This window comes from Danio aesculapii, chromosome 23 (genome assembly GCF_903798145.1).
Source record: "Danio aesculapii chromosome 23, fDanAes4.1, whole genome shotgun sequence".
NCBI lineage: Eukaryota > Metazoa > Chordata > Actinopteri > Cypriniformes > Danionidae > Danio > Danio aesculapii.
In genome coordinates, this window is record NC_079457.1 from 11,626,836 (window position 1) to 11,650,719 (window position 23,884).

The 23,884-nt window shown below is 35.3% G+C and overlaps 2 protein-coding genes across 3 annotated transcripts; both read left to right on the forward strand.

Annotated features, from left to right (window-relative positions):
• The first annotated feature begins 679 nt into the window (after window positions 1-679).
• On the forward strand, window positions 680-4,402 carry zgc:174906 (uncharacterized protein LOC571548 homolog). Its single transcript, XM_056449132.1, has 3 exons — window positions 680-767; window positions 2,963-3,028; window positions 3,113-4,402. The coding sequence occupies exons 2-3, from the start codon at window positions 2,989-2,991 to the stop codon at window positions 3,394-3,396; spliced, it is 324 nt and encodes a 107-aa protein (XP_056305107.1). The 5' UTR covers window positions 680-767; window positions 2,963-2,988; the 3' UTR covers window positions 3,397-4,402.
• A 598-nt stretch (window positions 4,403-5,000) lies between these two features.
• csad (cysteine sulfinic acid decarboxylase) lies at window positions 5,001-22,267 on the forward strand. Of its 2 annotated transcripts, none has more exons than XM_056449131.1 (15): window positions 5,001-5,228; window positions 5,676-5,835; window positions 7,237-7,367; window positions 7,475-7,601; window positions 10,477-10,567; window positions 12,912-13,134; window positions 14,015-14,094; window positions 14,165-14,219; window positions 16,564-16,680; window positions 16,845-16,909; window positions 17,000-17,081; window positions 18,700-18,899; window positions 21,349-21,400; window positions 21,492-21,581; window positions 21,679-22,267. In XM_056449131.1, exons 2-15 carry the CDS (start codon window positions 5,688-5,690, stop codon window positions 21,850-21,852), a joined length of 1,635 nt encoding a protein of 544 aa, XP_056305106.1. In that variant the 5' UTR covers window positions 5,001-5,228; window positions 5,676-5,687; the 3' UTR covers window positions 21,853-22,267. The 2 variants fall into 2 exon arrangements, with proteins under 2 accessions (XP_056305106.1, XP_056305105.1); XM_056449130.1 differs by lacking the exon at window positions 5,001-5,228 and adding an exon at window positions 5,461-5,544.
• The last annotated feature ends 1,617 nt before the right edge of the window (window positions 22,268-23,884 follow it).

A 23,884-nucleotide genomic window follows, 5' to 3' on the forward strand; every position in this document is an offset into this window, starting at 1 on the left:
TTTAGAGTACAAATTAAGATATTTATTATGAAATTTGAGAGCTTCCTGATTCTCTGTAGACAGCAACAGTTCTGACTCTTTCAAAGTCATCTTCTTCAAAAACGTCTTCAAATCAGACCATATGCCTTTAGTGGTTTAATAGGAATATTATAAAGCTACGAGAAGAAACTGTTGAATAAATGCATTGTTTTGGTTTTATATGCAAACAAAAGTATTCTTGTAGCTTTATAATAATCACAGTGAACCACTAAAGACACATTAACTCTTTTAAAGATTTTATTGTAAGTTTCTGGAAAGATTCAAGATCATTGCTGTTTATTCAGGATGAGGGAGCTCTCTGCTTTCATCTAAAGTATCTTAATTTGTGTTCTGAAGACGAGCGAAGGTCTCAGGGGAGGGTGACAACATGAAGGTGAGTAATTAATAACATATTTGTCATTTTTGGTTGAACTAACCCTTTAAAATGTTTAATGCTTGATTGCAAACACTGTAATACTGAAGCAGCTTCATTTTTGTTCTTGTTTAAAATGATTTTTAATTTTGTTACAGCCTTAATGTTCTGATTTAAAATCAGTATCAAATCAATCACACAAAAGGCAATGGATGGAGCAGTAGACGGCACCAGGCTCATTCAGAGACACAAGCTAGAGCTATTAGAAGCTCTGACTGAAGATCCTGACTTTCTTCTTCAGCATTGTCATGCTCGTGGCATACTATCAAACAACGAGTACAACAACATCAAAGACATTAACACACGATCAAAGCAGGTACGGGACATCTTGGATTATGTCATTCTCAAAGAAAACAAGCATGCTCTGACTTTCCTGAAGTTGCTGAAAACATCAGAAATCCAAGAGACATTTCCGAAACTAAATTTCCTTCAAAATCTGCCAAACAACAAACGCAAAACGACAAAAAACACAGGTATGATCCTAAATTGTCAGTTATGTTCTATAAAAATATATATACTTGCTCATTTGTGTAATGTAGAAGCTTTAGATTTCTTTAGAAATTAATATCTGAATCCACAGTTATTCATATTTGACTTTTTCTTGCTCATAATTCGCATTATTGTAACATAATTTATTTTTCATTCTTAATGCTCATTTTCTGATGTGTATTTTTTTTTTACTGTATTAAAGGAATAGTTTACCCAAAAATGAAAATGTATTCGTTATTTACTCACCCTGAAGTGGTTTTAAAGTTTGTTTTCTCTGTTGAACACTAGAAGATGTTTTGAAGAAAGCTGAAAACTTGTAACCATTGACTTCAATAGTAAAATAAAAATAAACACTATGGAAGTCAATGAATACAGGTTTGCCGCTTTTTTAAAAAAATCTTTTGTTTTCAATGACAGACGACAGAAACTCAAACAGGTTTGGAATAAGGGGGAGTAAATGATCACAGAATTTTCAGTTTTGGGTGAATTATCCCTTAAGGCTTGCTCACAATTAGAACAATAGCTATAGAAGTATTTCAAACTGATGCAAGATGTTTTGTTTATTATAAGCACATTGCAGTTTCGTCGTCTCACGATTATATTGTTAAAGAGGGATGGATTTTTATTCTGGCAAAATATAAATTTGAATGAACATTCCACCATCTTGCGGGATCACTTTTAACTTAGCTTAGCATAATAAATTGAATCGGATTAGACCATTAGCATTTCATTCAAAATAAAAAGTTTTGATCACTTTCCTATTTAAAGCTCTTCTGTGGTTATATTGTGAAATAAAACCAATGGAAAATGAAAAATCGCTATTATCTAGGTCAGTATTGTTTCTTTTTTTTAATAAATATTTTTTCGGGGTTTTCACCTGTAATGGATAGGACAGTAGAGAGTATTGACAGGAAAGCGTGGGGAGCAGAGAGAGGAGAAGGATCAGCATACAATCTCGAAGTGGGAATCAAACTCGGGACGCCGTGACCACCGGAGTGCATGAGTTGACGCACTAACCACTACATCATTGCCATCGACCCATATTGTTTCTTGACTGTTCACCAGAATGAGAGTATAGTAACTAGCATTTTTTTTTCCCGTTGATCTTACTACACGATGTAACTACAGAAGACATGAGCTTTGAATAGGACAATTATCGAAACAATTAAAATAAAATTTTTTTTGAATGAAATGCTAATGGTCTAATACGATCAATTCATTATGCTAAGCTAAGCTACAAGTAACCCTGCCAGAACAGGAAATTGGCTGAAGGGATTCAAAAATGGTTCTAGTCAACTGTTTAACTCTAGGAGGCTTGCGAAACGAGCCTTTTTAAAAAAAGGTGGAGTGTTTCTTTAAAGTCCATCTCCAACCATATTATTCCTATGGTTGCAATATTTAAACCATATTCATATCATGCAATATTTATCCAACCATATCATTTATATTATGTTATATTTATAACTATTTATTATTTGTTAATATATTTGTATATTTTATATCCTTTAAAACTACAAGGCTGTTGAATGCTTGATTCTGATAAGCTGATGAACATTCTAGGGCTATTTTCAGATAAACACACAGCTTATGTAGTTCCATATCACTATGCTGAATAATTTCAACTATTTCACACCCTACAGCAGTCAAAAAAACATCAAAACAAAATAGAAGGATTTGTATGAGATGCACAAACAAACTAGTCCTGCACACGGGAGCAGTTTAAGTACAAAAACCAGACAAATGTCTTAAAATACAACTTCCGAACAATGTCTTAATGTGCTATGTGACTCCAATCCATTGAATTATGCAAAAGTTATGCACACCACCTCAAGTGTGCCTTATTTACTGATAGTTCAATGGCCAATCCTCAGTTATTCCACACATATGTTGTATTTTGGTTGTGAACAGGACTTTACAGTAACAAACACTGTTTTTTTTCTGAATTTATTGTGGAACAATTTTAGTTATTTATTGGATAAAGCGTGATCTATGTGTAATTTAACAATTCTGTTGATTTATCAGAGACGACAGCAAAGCGGAGATCGCACATGGAAAACGATGCACTGAAGGAGCAGCGCTGTGTAATCAGTAAGTCGCATGCAAAACACCTGCTTTGCATCTTGTGTAATGCTTTGGTGACTGAATGAATTTCTGCATTACATCACCTCATAGATTCCAGGATGGTGAGGGAGAGTGAGATGATGAAGGTGGCCGGCTGCATTGGGAACAACTGGAGACAGGTTGGCATAATGGCACTCGATATGAACACAACGACTCTTGAGCAGATAGAGGAGGACAACAAACTACACAAAGAGCGGGTTTTCGCCATGCTGCGGAGATGGAGCATGCGCGAGAGGGAAAAAGCCACACCGGCTCGTCTCTATTTTCTTCTAACACAAGAAGAAGAGAACGGCATCAACTCAGAAAATCTCAACTTCCTGATGGAAAACAACTGACTTGATTTATGTAGCACTTTGAAAAACAAACCACTAGAGGGAGACATAACTGCTAGTCAGTTATTTTTGTGTGTGTTTTGTTTTGTTAGTCCGCTTCAGGCTTGAATTGATTGGGAAACGTCCAAGCGCACTAAGCTATTATGCGGGTATTTGACTTCTTGTTTTTTTCTAAAATCCGACCCCATTGTTTGTAGATTTGTGAAAATATGCTTAGATATTTAGCTTTTTTTTTCTTTTTAAAAGGAGCAGGACTGAGTAAACAGTGGGAAGTTTTATTTCAATATATTTTTTATGGCATTATTACATGTTAAGCTTATTTCCATGCAAAACATAGCACTTCAGTGTATACGTGCAGCTTTAAATATAATAATCCTAATAATTTCAGGTTATACCGTAGCATTCCATCATGATACATTCTTTAAAAAAATAATAATGCATTTGCTTTAAGTAAATGAATGTGAAAGCTTTTATCTTAAGTCTTAAAAACTTGAACCGATTCCATGAACAGATAAGGACGACTGGTGTTTATGACAGAAGTTTTAGGTCCCAATAGAGACCGCTATCTGGCAACATAACGACAACCTTCGCTCTCTCGGCAAGTATCACGTTGTTTCACCCTGATGCATTTTCACCCTGGGTTTTCACCCTTGTTCACCCTTGTTCACCCTTGTTTTGCATGCCAAGCAGGTGATAGGATGGGAGGCGGAGCTTTGTACTATTCCACTGCGAGTTCTTAAACAGCATCTAGTCTTGTCTGACTTCATGGAATCTTTTACTGTTGGAAGCATAATTTTTTTTATTATTTAATTGATTGCAATTTAATGCGAGAGCAGAGATTTCAAATGTATGGTCATGATTATATTAATTGGACTCTTTTGTTAAATTCTCCTTGTACTTTATTTGTTTTTGTACTTTATTTTTGTCATTAATCATGCTTCTGGTGATGGTTTTTTCTTTTTTTGTACGAAACTAAAGAGAATTAAATGATTGTCATTGAGATGTGAAAGGTTATGAGGTTGTTTTTTTATTGTTTTATAGCTTATTTGATTGTATACTTTAGATGTTTGTCTGATTTACAGTATCTTGTTTATTGTTTTATAGGCTTGAGGTATAAAATGTGGCTTCTGGAGAGTGGAGTTTTGATGCTAAAGAATTTGAAGTCTCTTCGGATGTTTTAAAAATATGTTTGTTACCTCTTTAATTTCATTTGTTTGGGGTTTACTTTGATTTTTATTGTATAGGTTTTGGTTTAAATGCTAGCCAATGCTACTCATAACCAAAAAACATGCAACTTCTCTTGCAAACACAGAAAAAGCTAACTAGTACATGGAAAAACATCACTGTGAGGCTGATATCAAACTGGAAAACTTTCAGTGCTGTTTGGTTTTTTTAATATCAAACAGCATTACAGTCACATACCACATGCTCACAAGTGCCTTTTTCCATAGGAAAACTCCTTTTAAACAGATCCATAGACTTTATTTGAACCCTGTGACATTCCATTCCCATCTTGTGAGCGAGTGTGTGGGATGATTGTGCAATCTGACAAACATACGTGGAAGGATATATCTTTCTTTCATCAGCAAACGCAGTCTAATGTGAACTTAGAACAACACTGCAGAGTTTAGAAGATGTTGAACGTTGTACCTCTGTTTTGCAGCATGCATTACCTTAATGAATGTGTGTGTGTGTCATTATATAACATGTAAAAATGTTATATTGATCTTTCTTATTGGTTGCTTGTATGCAAGCCAGTGTTAGCTCAGTAAATATGCTCGCCTTATCAACCAAGATGCAGGATAAAACCAAACCATCAAATGGCTTTGCTAAAGGTAATACTGGAGATTTTGTCAATATGCTTCATTGTGTTAATCTTGTAAACATTTAAAGGTATAGTTCACCCCTAAAAAATGAACATTTACTCATATACAAGTGGTTGTAAACTCTTTTACTGTGAAATGATGAAGAATCCTGGAAATCAGCTTTTATTGTCATCCACAGTAAGAACATTGGCTGTTATTTTGCAACTCTTACTCAGAATATACGTATTTTATTTGTTTGTGTGTGTACGTTTAACAGAAGAATAGAAACTCATAGGTTTAAAACAAGTGGAGGATGAGCAAATGATGGCGGAATTGTCATATTTGGGTGAGCTGTCCCTTTAATTGCATGTAACATAGCCTTAATCATATCACCTGGGTATTTAGAAAGCAGTGTATTTTGAAGTTAACGATTGATTTTTATGTTGACACACCCATATCATTCTAATCCAATTATAGGATGTCACTTAAATGACGATTCGGGCGTGGGCATCCACGTATATGAAGGCTGGACCCTGCATTAAAGCCCTGAGGGTCCCGAGGCATTCTTTACGTATAGTTGAGGTTCATGTGCTGAGTATAGAAACGACGTTAAACATCACAATGAGTTCATCTGGAGGTAAGAAGCTAGTACTTCTGTGAGTGCACGCGTGATTTAGGCTATTTGTATAATGAAGCTAATGTTTGTTTGTTTTTGCTGAATTGTTCATTTAAAGTGTGGTGACGTAATAACTTACTCTAGCCGTACGCGTGGACAGGTTTTATCATGCAAGAAGTAGGATTTTTTTATGCATGAAACTGCTGTTCTCGAGTATCCTTCAGTGTATGGGTGATGTATGGAACTTTTGCATACGTTGCAGGAATTTTTTTAGAGAGTAAACTCCGTAACAGACCATACTTGTATAGCAAAACATGCCAAACAAGAGAAAAAACGTAGTGTTCATATTTTATTCAGCTTTCTGATTAATAACAAAGTCAAAAATTGCATTTAACCGCTAAATCTGTCTGTTTTTGACTTTTCTGACAGCCATTTTGCTCTTTGGTGTCATGTTACTGTAAAGAAAAAGAATTGGAGCGAAGCGACGTTTTTCTTAATAAACTATCGCGATTGTTGCTGTGGAATTTATGACGCCAATTATAAAACCTTTTTTTGCGTTCTGATTGGATGTGGAATTAGTTCTGAGTTATGCGCGGAGTTGCTTGGCAACCTTAAACTAGTTAAATAGTTCATCAAATGTGGGGCATCAGATAGCCTAAATCAGCAGAGATGTTTCACCGTCAATTGCTTTTAAACATAATGTCTAATTACATAAAGCATATAATATATAATGCAACTACATGTATAGCCTACAAATTGTTCATGTCTTAATGCTATTAAACAGAAATAAATTTTATAGATATATTTAATACACACACATACTTTTACAACTGGTCTACATGATTGATTGATCCGCTGATATAGGGGCGGGATCATCAACCTGGTTGATATTGAACAGCTGGTTAGTTCTGGTAGACCTTAATCACACTAGTTAGATCAGCAAAAGACCAGCTGCAATGATCTTTGGAGATAAAATAAGACCTTACATTTAGTTTGGATTTTGTTATTATTTATGAAGAAAACTGCCTTTAAAATACATTTAAGCAAATTATTTTTATAACTAATTTTGTTGTTAAGCATTTTGTCACTTTTAATTGCTCATAATAAAAATCAAATCTGTAAAGCAGAGCTCTTTTTTTAAAAAAAAAAAAGCCTTTTAGATTCAAAAGACTTTATCACATGCATATTGCATTAAATATTATTTATATAAAATATTCTTCATTACTTTATCAATACTGCATCATAAATCAACTAATTTGCATAGTTTTATCCAATATTATTTGGTGTGTTGATAGTTTATGGCTATTATGTAACACATGCTATTACTTGTACGTTAATTTATTTCAACATAACTTTTGATGCTGTTTTCTTGAAGTACTTCATCCAAGACTTGTTTTATGCTAAATATTCCTTACATCTCAGAGTATATGAATGGCCATGTCCACCTGGAAGAATCAGATGTGGAAGATTCCGATGGGAAGCTGTTTCTTACAGAGGCTTTCAACATAATCATGGAAGAAATTCTTAACAAAGGAACTGATTTAAAGGAGAAGGTCACGTCTTTTAGGAATTTACCATCTCGTTTAACAACTCTTTGCACTTTCTATCTTATCTAGTATCTGCTAATAGTCTTAACAACCGTGTGTCTATGCATCAACAGGTATGTGAGTGGAAAGATCCAGATCAGCTGAGATCTCTCCTGGACCTCGAACTCCGGGATCATGGAGAATCTCATGAGAAGCTGCTGCAGAGGGTTCGAGATGTGGCCAAATACAGCGTAAAAACTTGTAGGTGGCTTATTGGTCGTCTTCCTGTATTGATTGTTTTAAAGGGGTCATGAACTGAGAAATCTAAATTCCCTTGATCTTTTGAGATATAAAAGGTCATTGTGCTATAAAAGCTTCCTGTAAGTTTCAGAATTTAAAATGTTTGTGTTCGTCTAAAAACAACCTTTATTGAATCGCATCAGTCATAATGACAGGTTTTTGAATGAGCCGTTTATTCTGTAATGGTATTGATTAAACTCTGCCTTCACAGAAGAATCTCAGTGCCTGTTTCTACATCACTGACTCTTTTTAACTCTGGCCACTTATTAACATTGCAGTAGGTAAATAACTAGGGTCTATGCAGAAACCAAACAATAAAGATGCTTTAAAGTCAACAAGACACTGTGTTGCCTTCTAATCTCAACAAGAGAGGATGAACATTTTAATTTAAGGAAATTTCAGACCATGTCAGTAAGAACTTGTCCTTTTGTTCACTTAATCTTACTTGAGTATCGATTACAAATAACCAGTGTTGGCCACGTTCCTTTTTAAAAGAGTAATTCGTTATAGTTACTAGTTGACAGTAGTTGTGAAACAAGCATCACTACTTTATATACACTTATTTATTTAACAACAGGCTTGACATGCCAATTTGCACATAACAGCTGCGCATATAACACTGTATATAGTAATATATCTGTACATACACTTGTCAATATGTATATATTTTTTAATTCATTTATTATCAGGTTTTTTTTTGTCTTTTTCTCTGGCATTGTTGCACTGAAGAAGCTCTGTCTTGAAAACAAATTTCTCGTATGTGTGAACATTAGGGATGCTCCAAACAGGATTTTTGCAGCCGATATCGAGTGCCGATTCTTTGTCATGGTGGTCTGCCGATGGCGAGAACCGATTCTGATCTCGCCTTACCCAAGAGAATAAATTAAGGATGCTGCAAATAATAGTTATATACAGTTGAAGTCAAAATTATTAGCCCCCCCCCCTTTGAATTTTTTTCTTTTTTAAATCTTTCCCAAACGATGTTTAACGGAGCAAAGAAATTTTCACAGTATGTCTGAATTTTTTTTTCTTTAAGTCTTTGTTTTATTTTGGCAAGAATAAAAGCAGTTTTTAATTAAAAAAAATAAAATAAGGTGAATTTATAGCCCCTTTAAGCGTTTTTTTTTTTCATTATACAATAACTTGACTAACCTACCTAGTTAAACTAATTAACCTAGTAAACCCTTTAAATGTCACTTTTACCTGTATAGAAGTGTCTTTAAAATATCTAGTCATATTATTTACTGTCATCATGACAAAGATAAAATAAGTTGGGGGGAATAAACGGGGGCTAATAATTCTGACTTCTACTGTATATAACATTTAGTGTGGACATGTAATTGCCAGAAGCAGCTTTACAGAAAATAATATAACAGTAAAAAATTGTAACCATATAAAAACAGATATAATAAATAAAATAATAATAAATAAATAATAATAATAAAAATTGGTAATAAAAATGACAATTTGAAAACACTGCAACAGATGAAAGAACTATTCGTCTCAATCAAGAAAACGTTTGGAGTGCATATTTGATGCATAAGAAGTTGAAATGCACACCAATGAATCCATTATTTTTGTACTAAAAAGAAATAGGCATATAAACTGCTGTTTATATTAAGTTGTATTAATAACTGTTAATGAAAGTTTTATTTATCTAATAATTTCAGCCAGCTTTTAGTGAACTTGCAATATTGTCAAAAACGCAGAACTTTCAGTTGTTATATGTAAAAAGGCCTCAATACTTGCAAGACCATTTAAATACAATGGTTGCACTTGCAACAAAGAGCATCACTCATGCGAGTCATGATAATAGACTGTATAAACCGGTTTCACCACATCTGTATATATTTTAGCCGTTGTGATGCAGGCACATCGATCCCTCATGCCCCATGCATCATTTACCTCCTCACGTGTTGTTAGCGAGCGGACATGCGTCTTCCTCTGCTTGTAAAAGCATAAACAAACCCCTGTGATCAGTTCATGAGATCGGCCAGATTGTCAAGTACCGATTAAGTCATTAAATGTGATTATCGGCTGATACTAATTATCGGCCAATTGATCAGAGTATCCCTAGTGAACATACCTGGCAATAAAGCTCTTTCTGATTCTAGTTTATTCTCACAAATAGTAACTGAGTTAGTAACTGTGGTACATCATTATAAAAATTACTAATTACTTAAAAAAAAAAAAAAACATAACTGAGGAAACCGTAACTCGTTTGATTACTTGTTACTGAATAAAGCATCACAGTTAGTGGCGCCGTTTATTTATAGCACCGTTATTCCCATCACTGCAAATAAGGCGCAATTTTGACACACTGTAGAAACACACTGTAGATATACAACTGTCCTTTTCAAACTTTGGAAAATGTTTGTCAAACATGGCAGTGGCTGTTTTATTTTTGAGTCAATAATCGGTCACATTCGCTGAAAGTCAAGCCATCTTTGTTTCTGTAGCATGTATACAATGTAGATTGTGTGAAAGCTTAACATAGAGGACGTGAAGAGAATACAAAACCATAATGATATTTCAGATTGTGGAAACATTCCAACAAATCCAAGATTGTGTGAACCTCAGAACGAGAAACAGACAGACTTTTCAGATGCGGGGGTCAAACCAGGACAGATAGTAGCCTAATTCTACTTGTTATGAGGTTTCTAATGTAAAACTATGTATATCCGTTATAAGCAGACCTCAGAGAATGGTACAACATAAACAAAAAAAAAAAAGCAGTTCATGAACCCTTTAAGTGTTTCAACCTGAATTTAATTACATTTAGCCTCGTTCATAAATCTGTGGCTACACCTTAGTTTAAAGGTTTTCCTGTCGGCAGGTCATCCTCGGTTCTTCAATCAGCTGTTTGCTGGCGTGGACTATCATGCACTGACGGGACGGCTCATCACTGAAACCCTCAATACCAGCCAGTACGTCTTCATGTTCATGTGTTATAGTGAAAGTGCCATTGTAGGTTGTCTGGAGAGAGTTTATATAGAGTCTATGAGAGTTTATGAAGGGCCTATTTAGGGATTTGCTAACAAGAGTGAAACTTTAAGTAGGATGTAAACGGTCACTGAAGTGTTCTATTAAACCCTGTTGTCATAGTAATAAGTAACTTATCAGAACGCTTGAAGTTATCATATGAGACGATTTGACAACAGCATTGAGCCAGTAGTGTAGCTTACAGTATAGACTGTCTAACAACAGCATTGATTGGAGATTGATTAAATTAAGCTCTAGATTCATTCATTTACGATGTGTTTGCATTTTTGGAAATGTTCTTTTGGCTGTCATGCTTCTGAATTTAACTAAAGCTAAGATCTTGCTGGATGTTGAATGATGTTTTATTCCTTTTGAGCAATATCAATTGGGAAATGAGGTCCTTGGTGTTCTATTAAAGTTGCTGCAGCAATAACTTGACGGACTTCGCACAGCACCTTTTGAATATGCTTTAATTACAGCTTTTCCATTCAAAGAGGTTTACTTCAAACATAGAAATACAACATAGGATGGGTTCAGACAATCATGTCTAAAGTCTTTCTATTCTCTGGGACAAAGGAACTGTAAATCTGTATTTATTAATTGCTTCAACCGAAGCCATAGGGTTATATATTTAAACAGTCAAAAGTTAGCCTGTGCAATAGCTAAGAGTAAGCAAGTTTAGATGGATATATATGTAACATTCAGTCCAACATCTGGTTTGCTGATTAATGTAAAACTGCAAGAAAAAGAAGGGTTTGTTATGTTTAATTTATTTCACAACGGGCTATTTTCATATTATATTCTGCTAAATACAACAACACATGAAATAAGCAAGATATTATCATAAACCATAACATTACGTTTCTAAAAATGCTTTAAAACATGTATATTTTTTTATTTAGTGTTTGTATATCCGAGTAAATCAGCTTTTCCTGCAATGAAATGAATGTAGGGTGGGACTTAGGATTAGATCACTGGGTGGTTTGCTATTGGTTGATCTCCTGTGATAGACAGATTGTCCCAGAAAACACATAGTTGAATATGTGCACTTACTGGCCACTTTATTAGGTACACCTTACTAGTACCGGACCCCCTTTCGCTTTCAGAGCTGCCTTAATCCTTCATGGCATAGATTCAACAAGGTACTGGAAATATTCCTCAGAGATTTTGATCCATATTGACATGATAGCATCATGCAGTCGCTGCAGATTTGTCGGTTGCACATCCATGATGTGAATCTCCCGTTCCACCGCATCTCAAAAGTGCTCTATTGGATTGAGGTTTGGTGACTATGGAGGCCATTTGAGTGTAATGAACTCATTGTCGTGTTCAAGAAACCAGTTTGAGATGATTTGCGCTTTATGACATGGTGCATTATCCTGCTGGAAGTAGCAATCAGAAGATGGGTACACTGGGGTCATAAAGGGACAGACATGGTCAGCAACAATACTCAGGTAGGCTGTGGTGTTGAGACAATGCTCAACTGGTAATGGGCCCAAAGTGTGCCAAGAAAATGTCCCCCGCACCATTAAACCGAACCGTTGATACAAGGCAGGATGGATCCATGCTTTCATGTTGTTAACGCTAAATTCTGACCCTACCATCCAAATGTACCATCCAGAAATCAAGATTCATCAGACCAGGCAATGTTTCCAGTCTTCTATTGTCCAATTTTGGTGAGCCTGTGCGAATTGTAGTCTGTTTCCTGATCTTCGCTGACAGGAGTGGCACCCAGTTTGGTCTTTTGCTGCTGTAACCCATTCGTCTCAAGGCTCGACGTGTTGTACTTTTCAGAGATTCTCTTCTGCACACCCTTAGTTGTAACGAGTGGTTATTTGAGTTACTGTTGCCTTTCTATCAGCTCGATCCTATCTGGCCATTCTTCTCTGACCTCTGGCATCAACAAGGCATTTACACCCACAGAACTGCCGCTCACTGGATATTTTCTCTTTTTCTGACCATTCTCTGTAAACCCTAGAGATGGTTGTGCATGAAAATCCCAGTAGATCAGCAGTTTCTGAAATACTTAGACCAGCCCGTCTGGCATAAATAACCATGCCACGTTCAAAGTCACTTAAATTAACTTTCTTTCCCATTCTGATGCTCTGTTTGAACTGCAGCAGGTCGTCTAGACCATGTCTACATGCCTAAAAGTGTTTGGTTGCTGCCATGTGATTGGCTGATCAGAAATTTGTGTTAAGCAGTTAAACAGGTGTACCTAATAAAGTGAGTGTATATGTATATGATGACTGATCAATGCGCAGCGTACTCAGTGTGAAGTTGTTACAGATACACCTATGAAGTGGCTCCGGTGTTTGTCCTGATGGAGGAGGAGGTGATCAGTAAGCTTCGCTCTCTGGTTGGCTGGTCAGAAGGAGATGGGATCTTTTGTCCTGGAGGATCCATGTCCAACATGTATGCCCTGAACGTCGCTCGGTACTGGGCTTTTCCTCAAGTAAAGACAAAAGGCTTGTGGGCTGCACCACGAATGGCTATATTTACATCACAACAGGTAAAAAAAATTATGATCTTCAATTTAAGAAGTGATCTTATACCCTTTTAATGAGATGCAATAAGTCCCCACATTTGTATAGATTCAACTCAAAATATGATTTACTATACCATATTGTAAATACAATTTTATTTTTTTTTATTTTTTAATACAGAATCTAAAATGAAATTTCGTGTGTCTTTAAATGTAAATTAGTTGCTGCTCCCCATTCCCTTTCCATAAAAGGGTTGAGTCTTTACAGCTAATGCCTCAGTTACTAAAGCAAAAACATACAAAACGTTTGCTTTTATTTTAAAGCCTTGTCAGTTTTATCTCCTACAATTTTTCGAGCAGCTGTCAGACAGTGTGTTTTAGGAATATCTCTACTGTCAGTGTAATAGGTGCTGTTTACACTAATGCATTTTTGTAATGATTACGTCTAGCGTCCACACTACTCCAGCATCGACCTGCGAAAACAGAGCATTTCGAAAACACCACAGACCCTGTATTAGTTTGTGTTCTGTTTCAATATAGACAGACTGAAATGCAGACTTTTGAAGACTGAGGCATAGCTACAATCCATACTTGCTCTCTGATTGGTCTACTGGAGTATTGGGAATCATTCCAATTCGTCAAGCCACTTCCATATGACTATTACACAAGCATTAGACTGCAAGTATGGATGCTGGCAAAATATGTGCATATACAGTGAGTGTGAGTGGTCATGTGTCATGCATTTTAGGTTGTATAGCATTGTGCAAATTCAGTTAAAAACTATTACAACTCAATCAGACCTCTCTCCCCCTCAGATGGAAATACTGCTGATTTGTGACAATAAAATCCAAATAGGGCCCTTTTAAAAAGCTGTGTAACATCTAATCTTATGCCATCTTTCTTATAGAGTCATTACTCAATGAAAAAAGGAGCTGCGTTTCTTGGTATTGGAACAGAAAATGTTTTCATTGTGCAAGTGGATGAGAGGTATGGCTTTTCTCTAGCAGGCTTTTTCGAAATGTATTTATTTTAAAAATATTTCTTTGTTTCGCCACAGCGGCAGCATGATACCTGAAGACCTGGAGGCAAAAATTGTGCAGGCAAAATCCCAAGTAAATATTTTAATTATATGCTTAATTCATGTGATGTTTGGGATGAGATTGAAAGAAGTACTTTATGCTCACCAAAGCTGTTTTTATTTGTGACCCTGGACCACAAAACCAGTCATAAGTGTCGGTTTTTAATTTGATGTTTGAAAGCTCAATAAACAAGCTTTCCATTTAGTTTGAGATTATTTCAAGAGTTCACACTTGGATATTGCTTGATAGTAATAGCAGGTTTGGCATGCTGTCCCGAGAGAGACCCCTGAGCTCAGCGATAATTGAGCCCAGGGCTCCCACCTGGTCAATGATCATTTGAGGGGGTATGAGATCAGGTAGTTTTCAAGAGCTCCCCCTGGTAAGTGAAGATAAGGTGGATTGGGGTGGGGGGGAAGCACGATCAATCATATCATGTGCTCCTATTGAAACTACTTTGAAACTTTATTTGTTTGTTAGAAAACCTGAAATCTGAGGCTTCAAAATACTGAGAAAATCACCTTTAAACTTGTCTAAATGAAGTACTCCGCAATGCACAATACTCATCAAAAATTGAGTTGTGTGTGTGTATATATTTACAAAAGGACATTTATAAAATATATTCATGGAACATCTTTACTTGGTAATCCAGTAACTTTTGGCATAAAAGAAAATTAAATAATATTGACCCAAACAATGCATTTCTGCCTATTACTGTATACACTAGTGCAACATATGATAATCTACAGTCAAGGCAATTAAATATTAAGTATTATTGTAATTTAAAATGTTTATTTTCAACTATGTATACATAAATACATGCATACAGTTGAAATCAGAATTAGCCCCCCTGTTTATTCCCCCCCCCCCATTTCTGTTTAACAGAGCAGATTTTTTTTCAACACATTTCTAAACATAATAGTTTTAATAACTGATTTATTTATCTTTGCCATGATGACAGTAAATATTTGACTAGATTTTTCAAGACACTTCTATACAGCTTAAAGTGACATTTAAAGGCTTAACTAGGTTAATTAGGTTAACTAGGCAGTTTAGGTTAATTAGACAAGTTATTGTATATAGATGGTTTGTTCTGTAGACTATCGAAAAAAAAATAGCTTAAAGGGGCTAATAATTTTTGACCTTTTAAAATGGTTCATTAAAAAAATGCTTTTTATTCTAGCCCAAATAAAACAAATAATACTTTCTCCAGAAGAAAAATATTATCAGACATACTGTGAAAATTTCCTTGCTCTGTTAAACATAATTTGGGAATATTTAAAAAAAAAAAAAAAAAAGAGAGCACTCCAAAGGGGGGGGGGGGGGAGGGGGGGGTGTTAGTCGTGGCTAATAATTTTGACTTTAACTGTATGTCAAAGCTGCATTTTCAACATTTATTACTGAATGCTTGTCACATGATTTTTCAGCAAAAATCTGATTATCAATTTTTGATAAGAATATTGGACAGCAAAGCTTTGAAATAGGAATCAATTATAACATTACTTCTGTCTTTACTAACACTTTATGCCAAATAACTAATATTTAAATCTCTTCTGAAAGAATATGACATGAATATGGCACAATATATCGTTTCAGCATTGCAATGTGCGAATCTGCAATAGTCATATCGGAGGATCGCAAGAGATTTCAGGTTAATTTAAACTCTTTGGACAAGACGTTATAAAGTTTTCTGCTTTAACAATTAGATTTGATTAATTGTGTTTAGTGGCGCAGTGGGTAGCAGGATCCCCTCACAGCAAATAGGTTGCTGGTTTGAGCCCCGGCTAGGTCAGTTGGCATTTCTGTGTAGAGTTTGCATATTCTCGTTGTGTTGATGTGGGTTTTCTTCAGGTGCTCCGTTTCCCCCCACTGTCCTAAGACATGCGCTATAGGTGAATTGGGTAAGCTAAATTGTCTGGAGTGAATGGGTGTTTCCCAGTCATGGGTTGCAGCTGGAAGGGCATCTGCTGCGTAAAACATATGCTGGATAGTATGGCAGTTCATTCCACTGTGGGGACCCCTGATTAATAAAGGGACTAAGCTGAAAAAAAAAAAGGAATGATTAATTGGGTTTATATATTTATACAATGAAGACACTGTTATTTTACATTTGATTGCTGAATTTCTGTATTTCAATATTGTTAGACTCCACCGAAAGCAATATTTAGTTTACTTCATTTTTTTTTTTTTTTTTTATCTTTGTTATATTTTCATTTGTGCTTTTTAAATGATATTATTATTTTTTTTTGGCAAATAATTCTGTATATTTGTAATAATTTTGTATATTGCAATGTAATTTTTTTTTATTTTTATTTTTTTTATTCCAATATCATGCAGCCCTAATTGAAATCTCCCAGAGTAATGGTGTTTGTTCTTTCAGGACGCTGTTCCGTTTTTCGTGAACGCCACAGCGGGAAGCACAGTGCAGGGCGCCTTTGATCCTCTAAAGCGCATAGCTGACATAAGTGAAAGAAACGGCATGTGGATGCATGTTGACGTAAGTACAGCACGCTTATCTTGCGTTTTAAAAAACATTGAGCAACATGTCTATATGCTTGCGACCCTCACTTTAAAAGTAACCAGTTGTTTGCACTTAAAACATTCACATGAGCTTCTCCCCATTTTCCTAACTGTTCCAATCTGTATGTATGTCCTTTACAGGCCGCATGGGGAGGAAGCGTGCTGTTTTCCAAAAAACACAGACATCTGGTTGCAGGAATAGAAAGGTTTGAACTCCGTGCACTTTATGAATCAAATGTGTTTCAGAGATGCGTCATTGACTGTCCTTTAATGTTGCTCTTTTGTTTAACACTCAGAGCAAACTCCGTGACTTGGAATCCTCACAAAATGCTTCTGACGGGACTGCAGTGCTCTGCTGTTTTGTTCAGAGATACTACGGTATGAAAAGTCTATTGTTTCTTCCACACATCACAGTGTTCCCGTGGCTCATGGAATTTTGAAAGCTTTAAAGCAGGGATGTCCAAACTCAGTCCTGGAGGGCCAGGATTGGCTGGTTCAGGTATGTTTGATTAGGGTTGGAGCTAAACTCTCCAGGACACCAGCCCTCCAGGACCGTTTGGACACCCCTGCTTTAAAGCATTGAGAGTCAGGGAACTTGTACATATTTTGGGCTTAGTCATGGAACATAAGGGATTTTTGTTTGTCGCTTTTAATTGTTTACTTTTATCAAAATGTAGTTTTTCGGTACATTTTAATTTTTTTGTGGTGGCACGGTCGCCTCACAGCAAGAAGGTCACTGGTTCGAGCCCCGGCTGGGTCAGTTGGCATTTCTGTGTGGAGTTTGTATGTTCTCCCCGTAGTTTGTTTGTGAATGTGATGCAACTTATCCAGCATGTATTTTACACAGCAGATGCCCTTTCAGGTGCAACCCAGTACTGGGAAACATCCATACACTCATTGACACACATGCACTAAGGCCAATTTAGTTTATTCAATTCACTTACAGTGCATGTGTTTGGACTTCGGGGGAAACCGGAGCACCCGGAGGAAACCCACGACAACATGGAGAGAACATGCAAACGTCACACAGAAGTGCCAACTGACCCAGCTGGAACTTGAACCAGCAACCTTCTTGCTGTGTCGCCCAGTCTATAAAAATCTGGCTAAAAAAAATCTATTCTCAAATTTTAAATGTTCAAGTAAAAAAATAAAAAATAATAATAGAACCCTTTTTAAATGGCATAGTAATCAGTTTTTATTAAATAACACTTGTCAATCATTCAAATAGTTTTGTAATATTATTAGCTCCGTACCTTTATTTACATGAAATCAAATAACCCATTTAAAAGGATAGTTTACCGCAAAAATAAAAATTGTCATTTATTTGTCCCTAACCTATTGAGTTTCTTTCTTCAGTTGTACACAAAAGAATATACAGTAGTTACAGCAGTAGTTATGGAAGTCAATGTCTACTGTATTTTGATGAATGTTGGAAATCGGGAGTCAACATTTGAAGTGGATCAAAGTTTTTAAAAATTATCCTAAGACAAGATTGAATCCTGCTTTAATAATTTTAGGACAACTTCAATGCAAGGCTTTGATCCACTTCAAATGTTGACTACCGATTTCCAATGTTAATCAAAATACAGTAGACATTGGCTTCCATAGTATTTTTGTTTTACTACTATGGGAAGTCTGTTTTTTTTTTTTTTTTTTTTTTTTTTTTTTTTTTTTTTTTTTTTTTTTTTTTTGTTTTGTTAAAAGAATTTAACTTGAAGAATGTTGGAAACCTTTTGTGTTCAACCAGAAAAAAAAGAGAATCATAAAGGTTTGGAGCTACTTGAGTGTGAATGTATTATTATTTTTGAGTTATTATTATTATTATTATTATTATTATTATTATTATTATTATTATTATTTTAAATACAGTACATATTTATTTTTAAATTCATAAGTCTTGATTTTTAAACTCCAAGTCTTAAAGCAGACAGAGCTGTTGGGGATGTGTGTTGATTTTACCCACAAATGCATGTGCTATTTTATGCTGAATTTGCAGAATTTGCTCATGCACTGTCACAGTGCCAAAGCCACATACCTGTTCCAGCAAGACAAGTTCTACGACACAAGTCTCGACACGGGGGACAAATCCATCCAGTGTGGCCGGAAGGTGGATTGTCTGAAGCTCTGGCTGATGTGGAAGGCAATAGGAGCTCGTGGGCTTTCACAGCGTGTTGATAAGGCCTTAGCCCTCGCTAGGTATTTGATGCATCTATTAGAGGAGTTGTTCATTAAAGTCCCCAAGAAATCAAAACTAACCGTATGATTTTGTCAGCTCACATTGCCAGTTTTGTGGTGAACAATTCATCTGTGCATGTCATTAAAATAGTTTGCCCATCTAATGTTTAATAGAAATGTAAAAATGCTCTTCATGTTGTTTTCAGATAATGGGTGTGGCTAAAGCCTGGTTTATACTTCTGCGTCAAGTAATCCGCGTGACCCACAGCGCATGCAACACGCGTCGCTGTGCATTTATACAAATGAGCTTTGAACGACCAAGAGGCGACGCTCAATAGAATTTTCCATTGCAACAGCAGCGCCCAGCAACAGCCCCAGATTCCGCCATTTTGGAGTGAAAGCGGTCGGCTGTCCATTGGATCTTATTGCTGTCGCGATGGCAAGCAGCTGCTCAGTTTATTTATCTAAAAAGCGCATTAAAGCTGAGATACAACCGGAAAGACGACAATACAACACTTACTCTGAAAATTCCAAGAGCAACAGCATATAATAAGTCTGTAAAATAAACTATTAAAAGTGCTGCTGATTGTCATTCCAAAATGGCTGCCGTGCCATCTAGTGGCTGTTTCCCAAATCGCACTTGAGTGTCGCCTCTTTATACGTGCGGTTTCTGTTCTGTAATAACGCTTCCAAAACGCTAGTTGGCAGTGAGGTGTTTGTTCCTCTGTGTCGAGTTTCTTTGCTGGCGTTTTTTTTTTTTTTTTTTTTTGAACGCTTCCTTAATGTACAAGTGGGTCGAACTCGCTCATTTTAAGGCAGGAACCTGCGGACATGCAACAACTTTAATCATAAGGTAAACACAAAACAAAACTTTCCATCTGGAGCTCCTTCACAGCACTCCACACTTGTAAACAATCGTTTCATCAGGCTTGGGCGGCTCTCTGTCTCGCCCACACTCGTCAGCGCTACCAAGCCGACCAATCATAGAGCTTGCGCTACGTGTCGTTGCGACGTGTAGTTGCATTTTTTTGAGAGGTGCGCATGAGCAACGGCGAGGGTTATACGTAGCATACACGTGCGCTTGCAGCAGCGTTAAGGCTGATTTATACTTCTGCATCAATTGTTTTGACAAGCAGAAATGGTGAGGAGGAGGTGTCTGTTAGGTTGTAATAACTCTTCTAAAACCCATTTCCCAATCTTTCTGTATTAAATAACTACTTTACTATGTCCATTCAGCCGACAGTAGAAAAAACAAGCCACACCCACTGTTTTCTCATTTAATATTCAGTTTCTCTAGGAACTGCGTCACATTATGAAAAGAATAACGAACGCAGGTTCTGGTTCACGGGAACTTTAATGTGCCATTTAGTCTTTTAAATGTGCACAACTGTTGACTTGAATTGCAATATATTAACATTACTATTAAATTTTATTTATTTTTTTTTTAGTCATTGGCTGATGTTATTTGACAATACACATAGTAAAAATTAAACTTTTTTTTTTTTTTTTTTTTTTTTTTTTTTTTTTTTTTTTTTTTCTCAAAATGACCATTTTCATCGGTGCAAATAGCATAGTGGTTAGCGCATCAACACATAGCACGGTGGTGCTTACCGCGTCCCAAGTTCGATTCCTGAAACGAGATCCTTTGCTGATCCTTCTCCTATCCATGTTCCCCACACTTTCCTATCTGTAAAATCTCTACTGTCCTATACCAACAAGGGTAAAACCTCCTAAAAAAAAAGACTTTTCTATTTTATTATGATTTAAAATAAAATAAATTTATTAAGATAAAATTTATTTTTTAGCATCAGCCTTCAGTGTCCGATAATACTTTAGTAGTCATTCAAATATGATTCGTTGCTCAAACATTTATTATTTTATTTAAGTTTAAGAACACAATTTTATTTTTAATATATAAATTTTTAATTCAGTATTACAAATGTTTTTGTTTTAATGCTTGTTTAAAAGCAAAAAAAACCAAAACCAAGAAAAAAAAACCCGACATTGACCACAGATTTTTGAATAATCGTGTGTGTGCATGTGCAATTTCATATTTATTTGCTTACATAGGCTGATTTTATTTGATCATAAATATTGTACAAATTTGAAATACGACTATTTAAAAATAAGTAGTTTTATATATTAATTTATTTCTGTAATATATTTTTTTATAAATAATTATTACCACAGTTCTTTGGTAATAATTCAAATATAAAGCTATGTGAAATTTTATGTTTGTTTATTTTCTAAGATTTTTAGGGAAGTTTTATAAGAACATTTATTTATTTTAAATAAATGTTGCAATATTTTTAATTAAATTTTTGATTGTTAGTAAGCAATGTTAATTATTTAAATGTTTAAACTTTTTTTTTTTTTTTTTTTTTTTTTTTTTTTTTTTTTTTTTTTTTTTTTTGTGTGTGTCGTTTCATATTTATATTTTTAAATATATACTTGATGTGTTTTCCACCAGGTATTTAGTTGAAGAAATGGAGAAACGGGAGAATTTCCAGCTGGTCTGTAAGGTACTGTGTTGCACTGATTTTACCAAATCAAAATAGCACACTTTATGTTTATGTAAATGTTTATCTATGTTGTGTGATTTATTTCCAATAGGGGCCATTTGTGAACGTTTGCTTCTGGTTTATTCCACCAAGTTTGAAAGGAAAGGAGAGCAGCCCAGATTACCAGGAAAGATTATCCAAGGTCAGCTTTTCTATAAATGACAAATTGAAGTATATCAGAGCAGAGGATTTAATTATTGATCTATTGTTCATAATGTGATGCCCATGTGCGCCATCAGGTGGCGCCAGTCATTAAAGAGAGAATGATGAAGCGAGGAACGATGATGGTGGGATATCAGCCAATGGATGAACACGTCAACTTCTTCCGCATGGTGGTTGTTTCTCCACAGCTCACAACCAAAGACATGGATTTCTTCCTCGATGAGATGGAGAAACTCGGGAAGGATCTGTGATTTGCTCTGAATATCAATCGTGGATCTATAGACACTGTCACATTTTGCCCTCATTGTCCATCATTTTGAAAAAAAGCATGATCGCTAAAACTCATTTTGACGTAAACAATACACAAAACTGACTTCATAGAACAAGCCTGCAAAATTAATTCTTGTTCACACACACACTACTGGTTGAAAGTTTGGGATCATTGCAATTTAGTATCTGAATAATTACTCAATTTTTACTTCATAGTTTTTTAGTGCCATTTATAAGAACAATTGCTGCTCAAGAAACATTTAGTTTATCACTAAGTTATCTGCCATTTGCTTTTAGGAAACTGAAATGGATAACAAAATAACACTGCTTTTTAGCAAGGATGCAATAAATTCATAATTTCAGCAAAGCCATTTATTATCTTATGAATGATTAAGAATTTTAAAAAATCCACACCACAATTTTATGAGAATAGATAAATCAGCACAACTCTTCCAAATTTACTTTTGGATAATAATGATCATTATTAATATCTGAAAATTCATAAACCTAACCAATGATTTCTGAAAGATCACATGACACTGATGACTAGAATAATGATGCAGAAAATTCAGTGTTTCATCAGATGAATAAATTACATTTTAAAACATATTACGATAGAAAACAGCGTTTTTAAAATAGTAAAAATATATTAAACATATTACTGTATTTTGGCAACATGGTGGCTCAGTGGTTACCACTGTCACCTCACAGCAAGAAGGTCGCTGGTTCAAATCCCGGCTGGGCCAGTTGGCATTTCTGTGTGGAGTTTGCATGTTCTCCCTGTGTTGGTGTGGGTTTCCTCCAGGTGCTATAGGTGTATTGGGTGACCTATATTGGCATTAGTGTATGCATTGTGGCTGGAAGGGAATCTGCTGCATAAAACATATGCTGGAATAGTTGGCGGTTCATTCTGCTGTGGAACCCCTGATAAATAAGGGCCAAAGGAAAATGAATTACTGTATTTTAAATGCAGCCTTAATTATTTCATGCATATATACATATACAGTTAAAGTCAGAATTATTAGCCCCCCTTTGATTATTTATTTATATATATATATATATATATATATATATATATATATATATATATATATATATATATAATTTTTTTTTATTATCAGGGTTGAGAGTTACTGCTGACTCAATGGCTGCATCTGAAATTGCATACGTTCCTGCTGTATAGTAGTATAATTCACAGTACTCATATCAGTGTCATGTCAGCAAACCTGAATGAGCAACATGATTGACAGGCAGAGAGTGATTCTGATTGGTTAAAAAATGGGCTGTTCCACTTTGTCAGAGCCTTGGGTCACAGTGACAGGTGTGCTTTGTTTGCACTCATATTTCAGTGAAATCTGTTAGGACTTGTGAACCATGGTTAATTACAGTGCAGTTACCATAGTTTATTGTATTGATTAACAAAAGTGATATCAGTTTAACTAAAAACCATTGTTAAACTGGTTAGTGTACCAAAATCTTGGTTAGATTGTGGTTGCCTGCCATGGTTTAACATTTTCATTGTAGTATAAGATAAATGACTGTATGTGCAGTCTTCCAACAAATAACTTTACATCTGAGTATGAAAAGATTTTGTATTTTAGTAAATTAGTTTTATTAGTCTCCATAATTAACTAGGTGATGACTGTGTTGAATTGTGACTGTCCTTTTTTAACACATTGTCTGCACAATGTTATTTTGCTTAAGTCTCCTTTTGTAATGGAGTCTTACCCAAACTATAGGTCAATAAACGAGACTGAACAGTATCCGTGAAGTTTGTATGAGGAAAAATTATGAAGCCACTCGAAAATTTAGTTTTTCTATGCTGGATTCGCTAGGTAGGTTGTTAGTAAGTTGTTAATATTTGTTATATTGTAATCAATATAAATTAAAAGAATATATATATATTAGGGGTGCACAATATTGGAAAAAAACTGACATTGCAATATTTTATTTTTCTGCGATACACATTGCGATATTGAGAATGATTTTAACAGATAAATAGCTCTATTTGAA

Bases quoted from the DNA above. Each gene is read 5' to 3' on its own strand.
- zgc:174906 (XM_056449132.1), top strand. From the start codon at position 2,989: ATGGAAAACGATGCACTGAAGGAGCAGCGCTGTGTAATCA. The intron at 3,029-3,112 runs GTAAGTCGCATG...ATCACCTCATAG, and splicing joins GGAGCAGCGCTGTGTAATCA to ATTCCAGGATGGTGAGGGAG.
- csad (XM_056449131.1), top strand. From the start codon at position 5,688: ATGACGATTCGGGCGTGGGCATCCACGTATATGAAGGCTGGACCCTGC. The intron at 7,602-10,476 runs GTAGGTGGCTTA...TCCTGTCGGCAG, and splicing joins CAAATACAGCGTAAAAACTT to GTCATCCTCGGTTCTTCAAT. The intron at 14,095-14,164 runs GTATGGCTTTTC...GTTTCGCCACAG, and splicing joins ATTGTGCAAGTGGATGAGAG to CGGCAGCATGATACCTGAAG.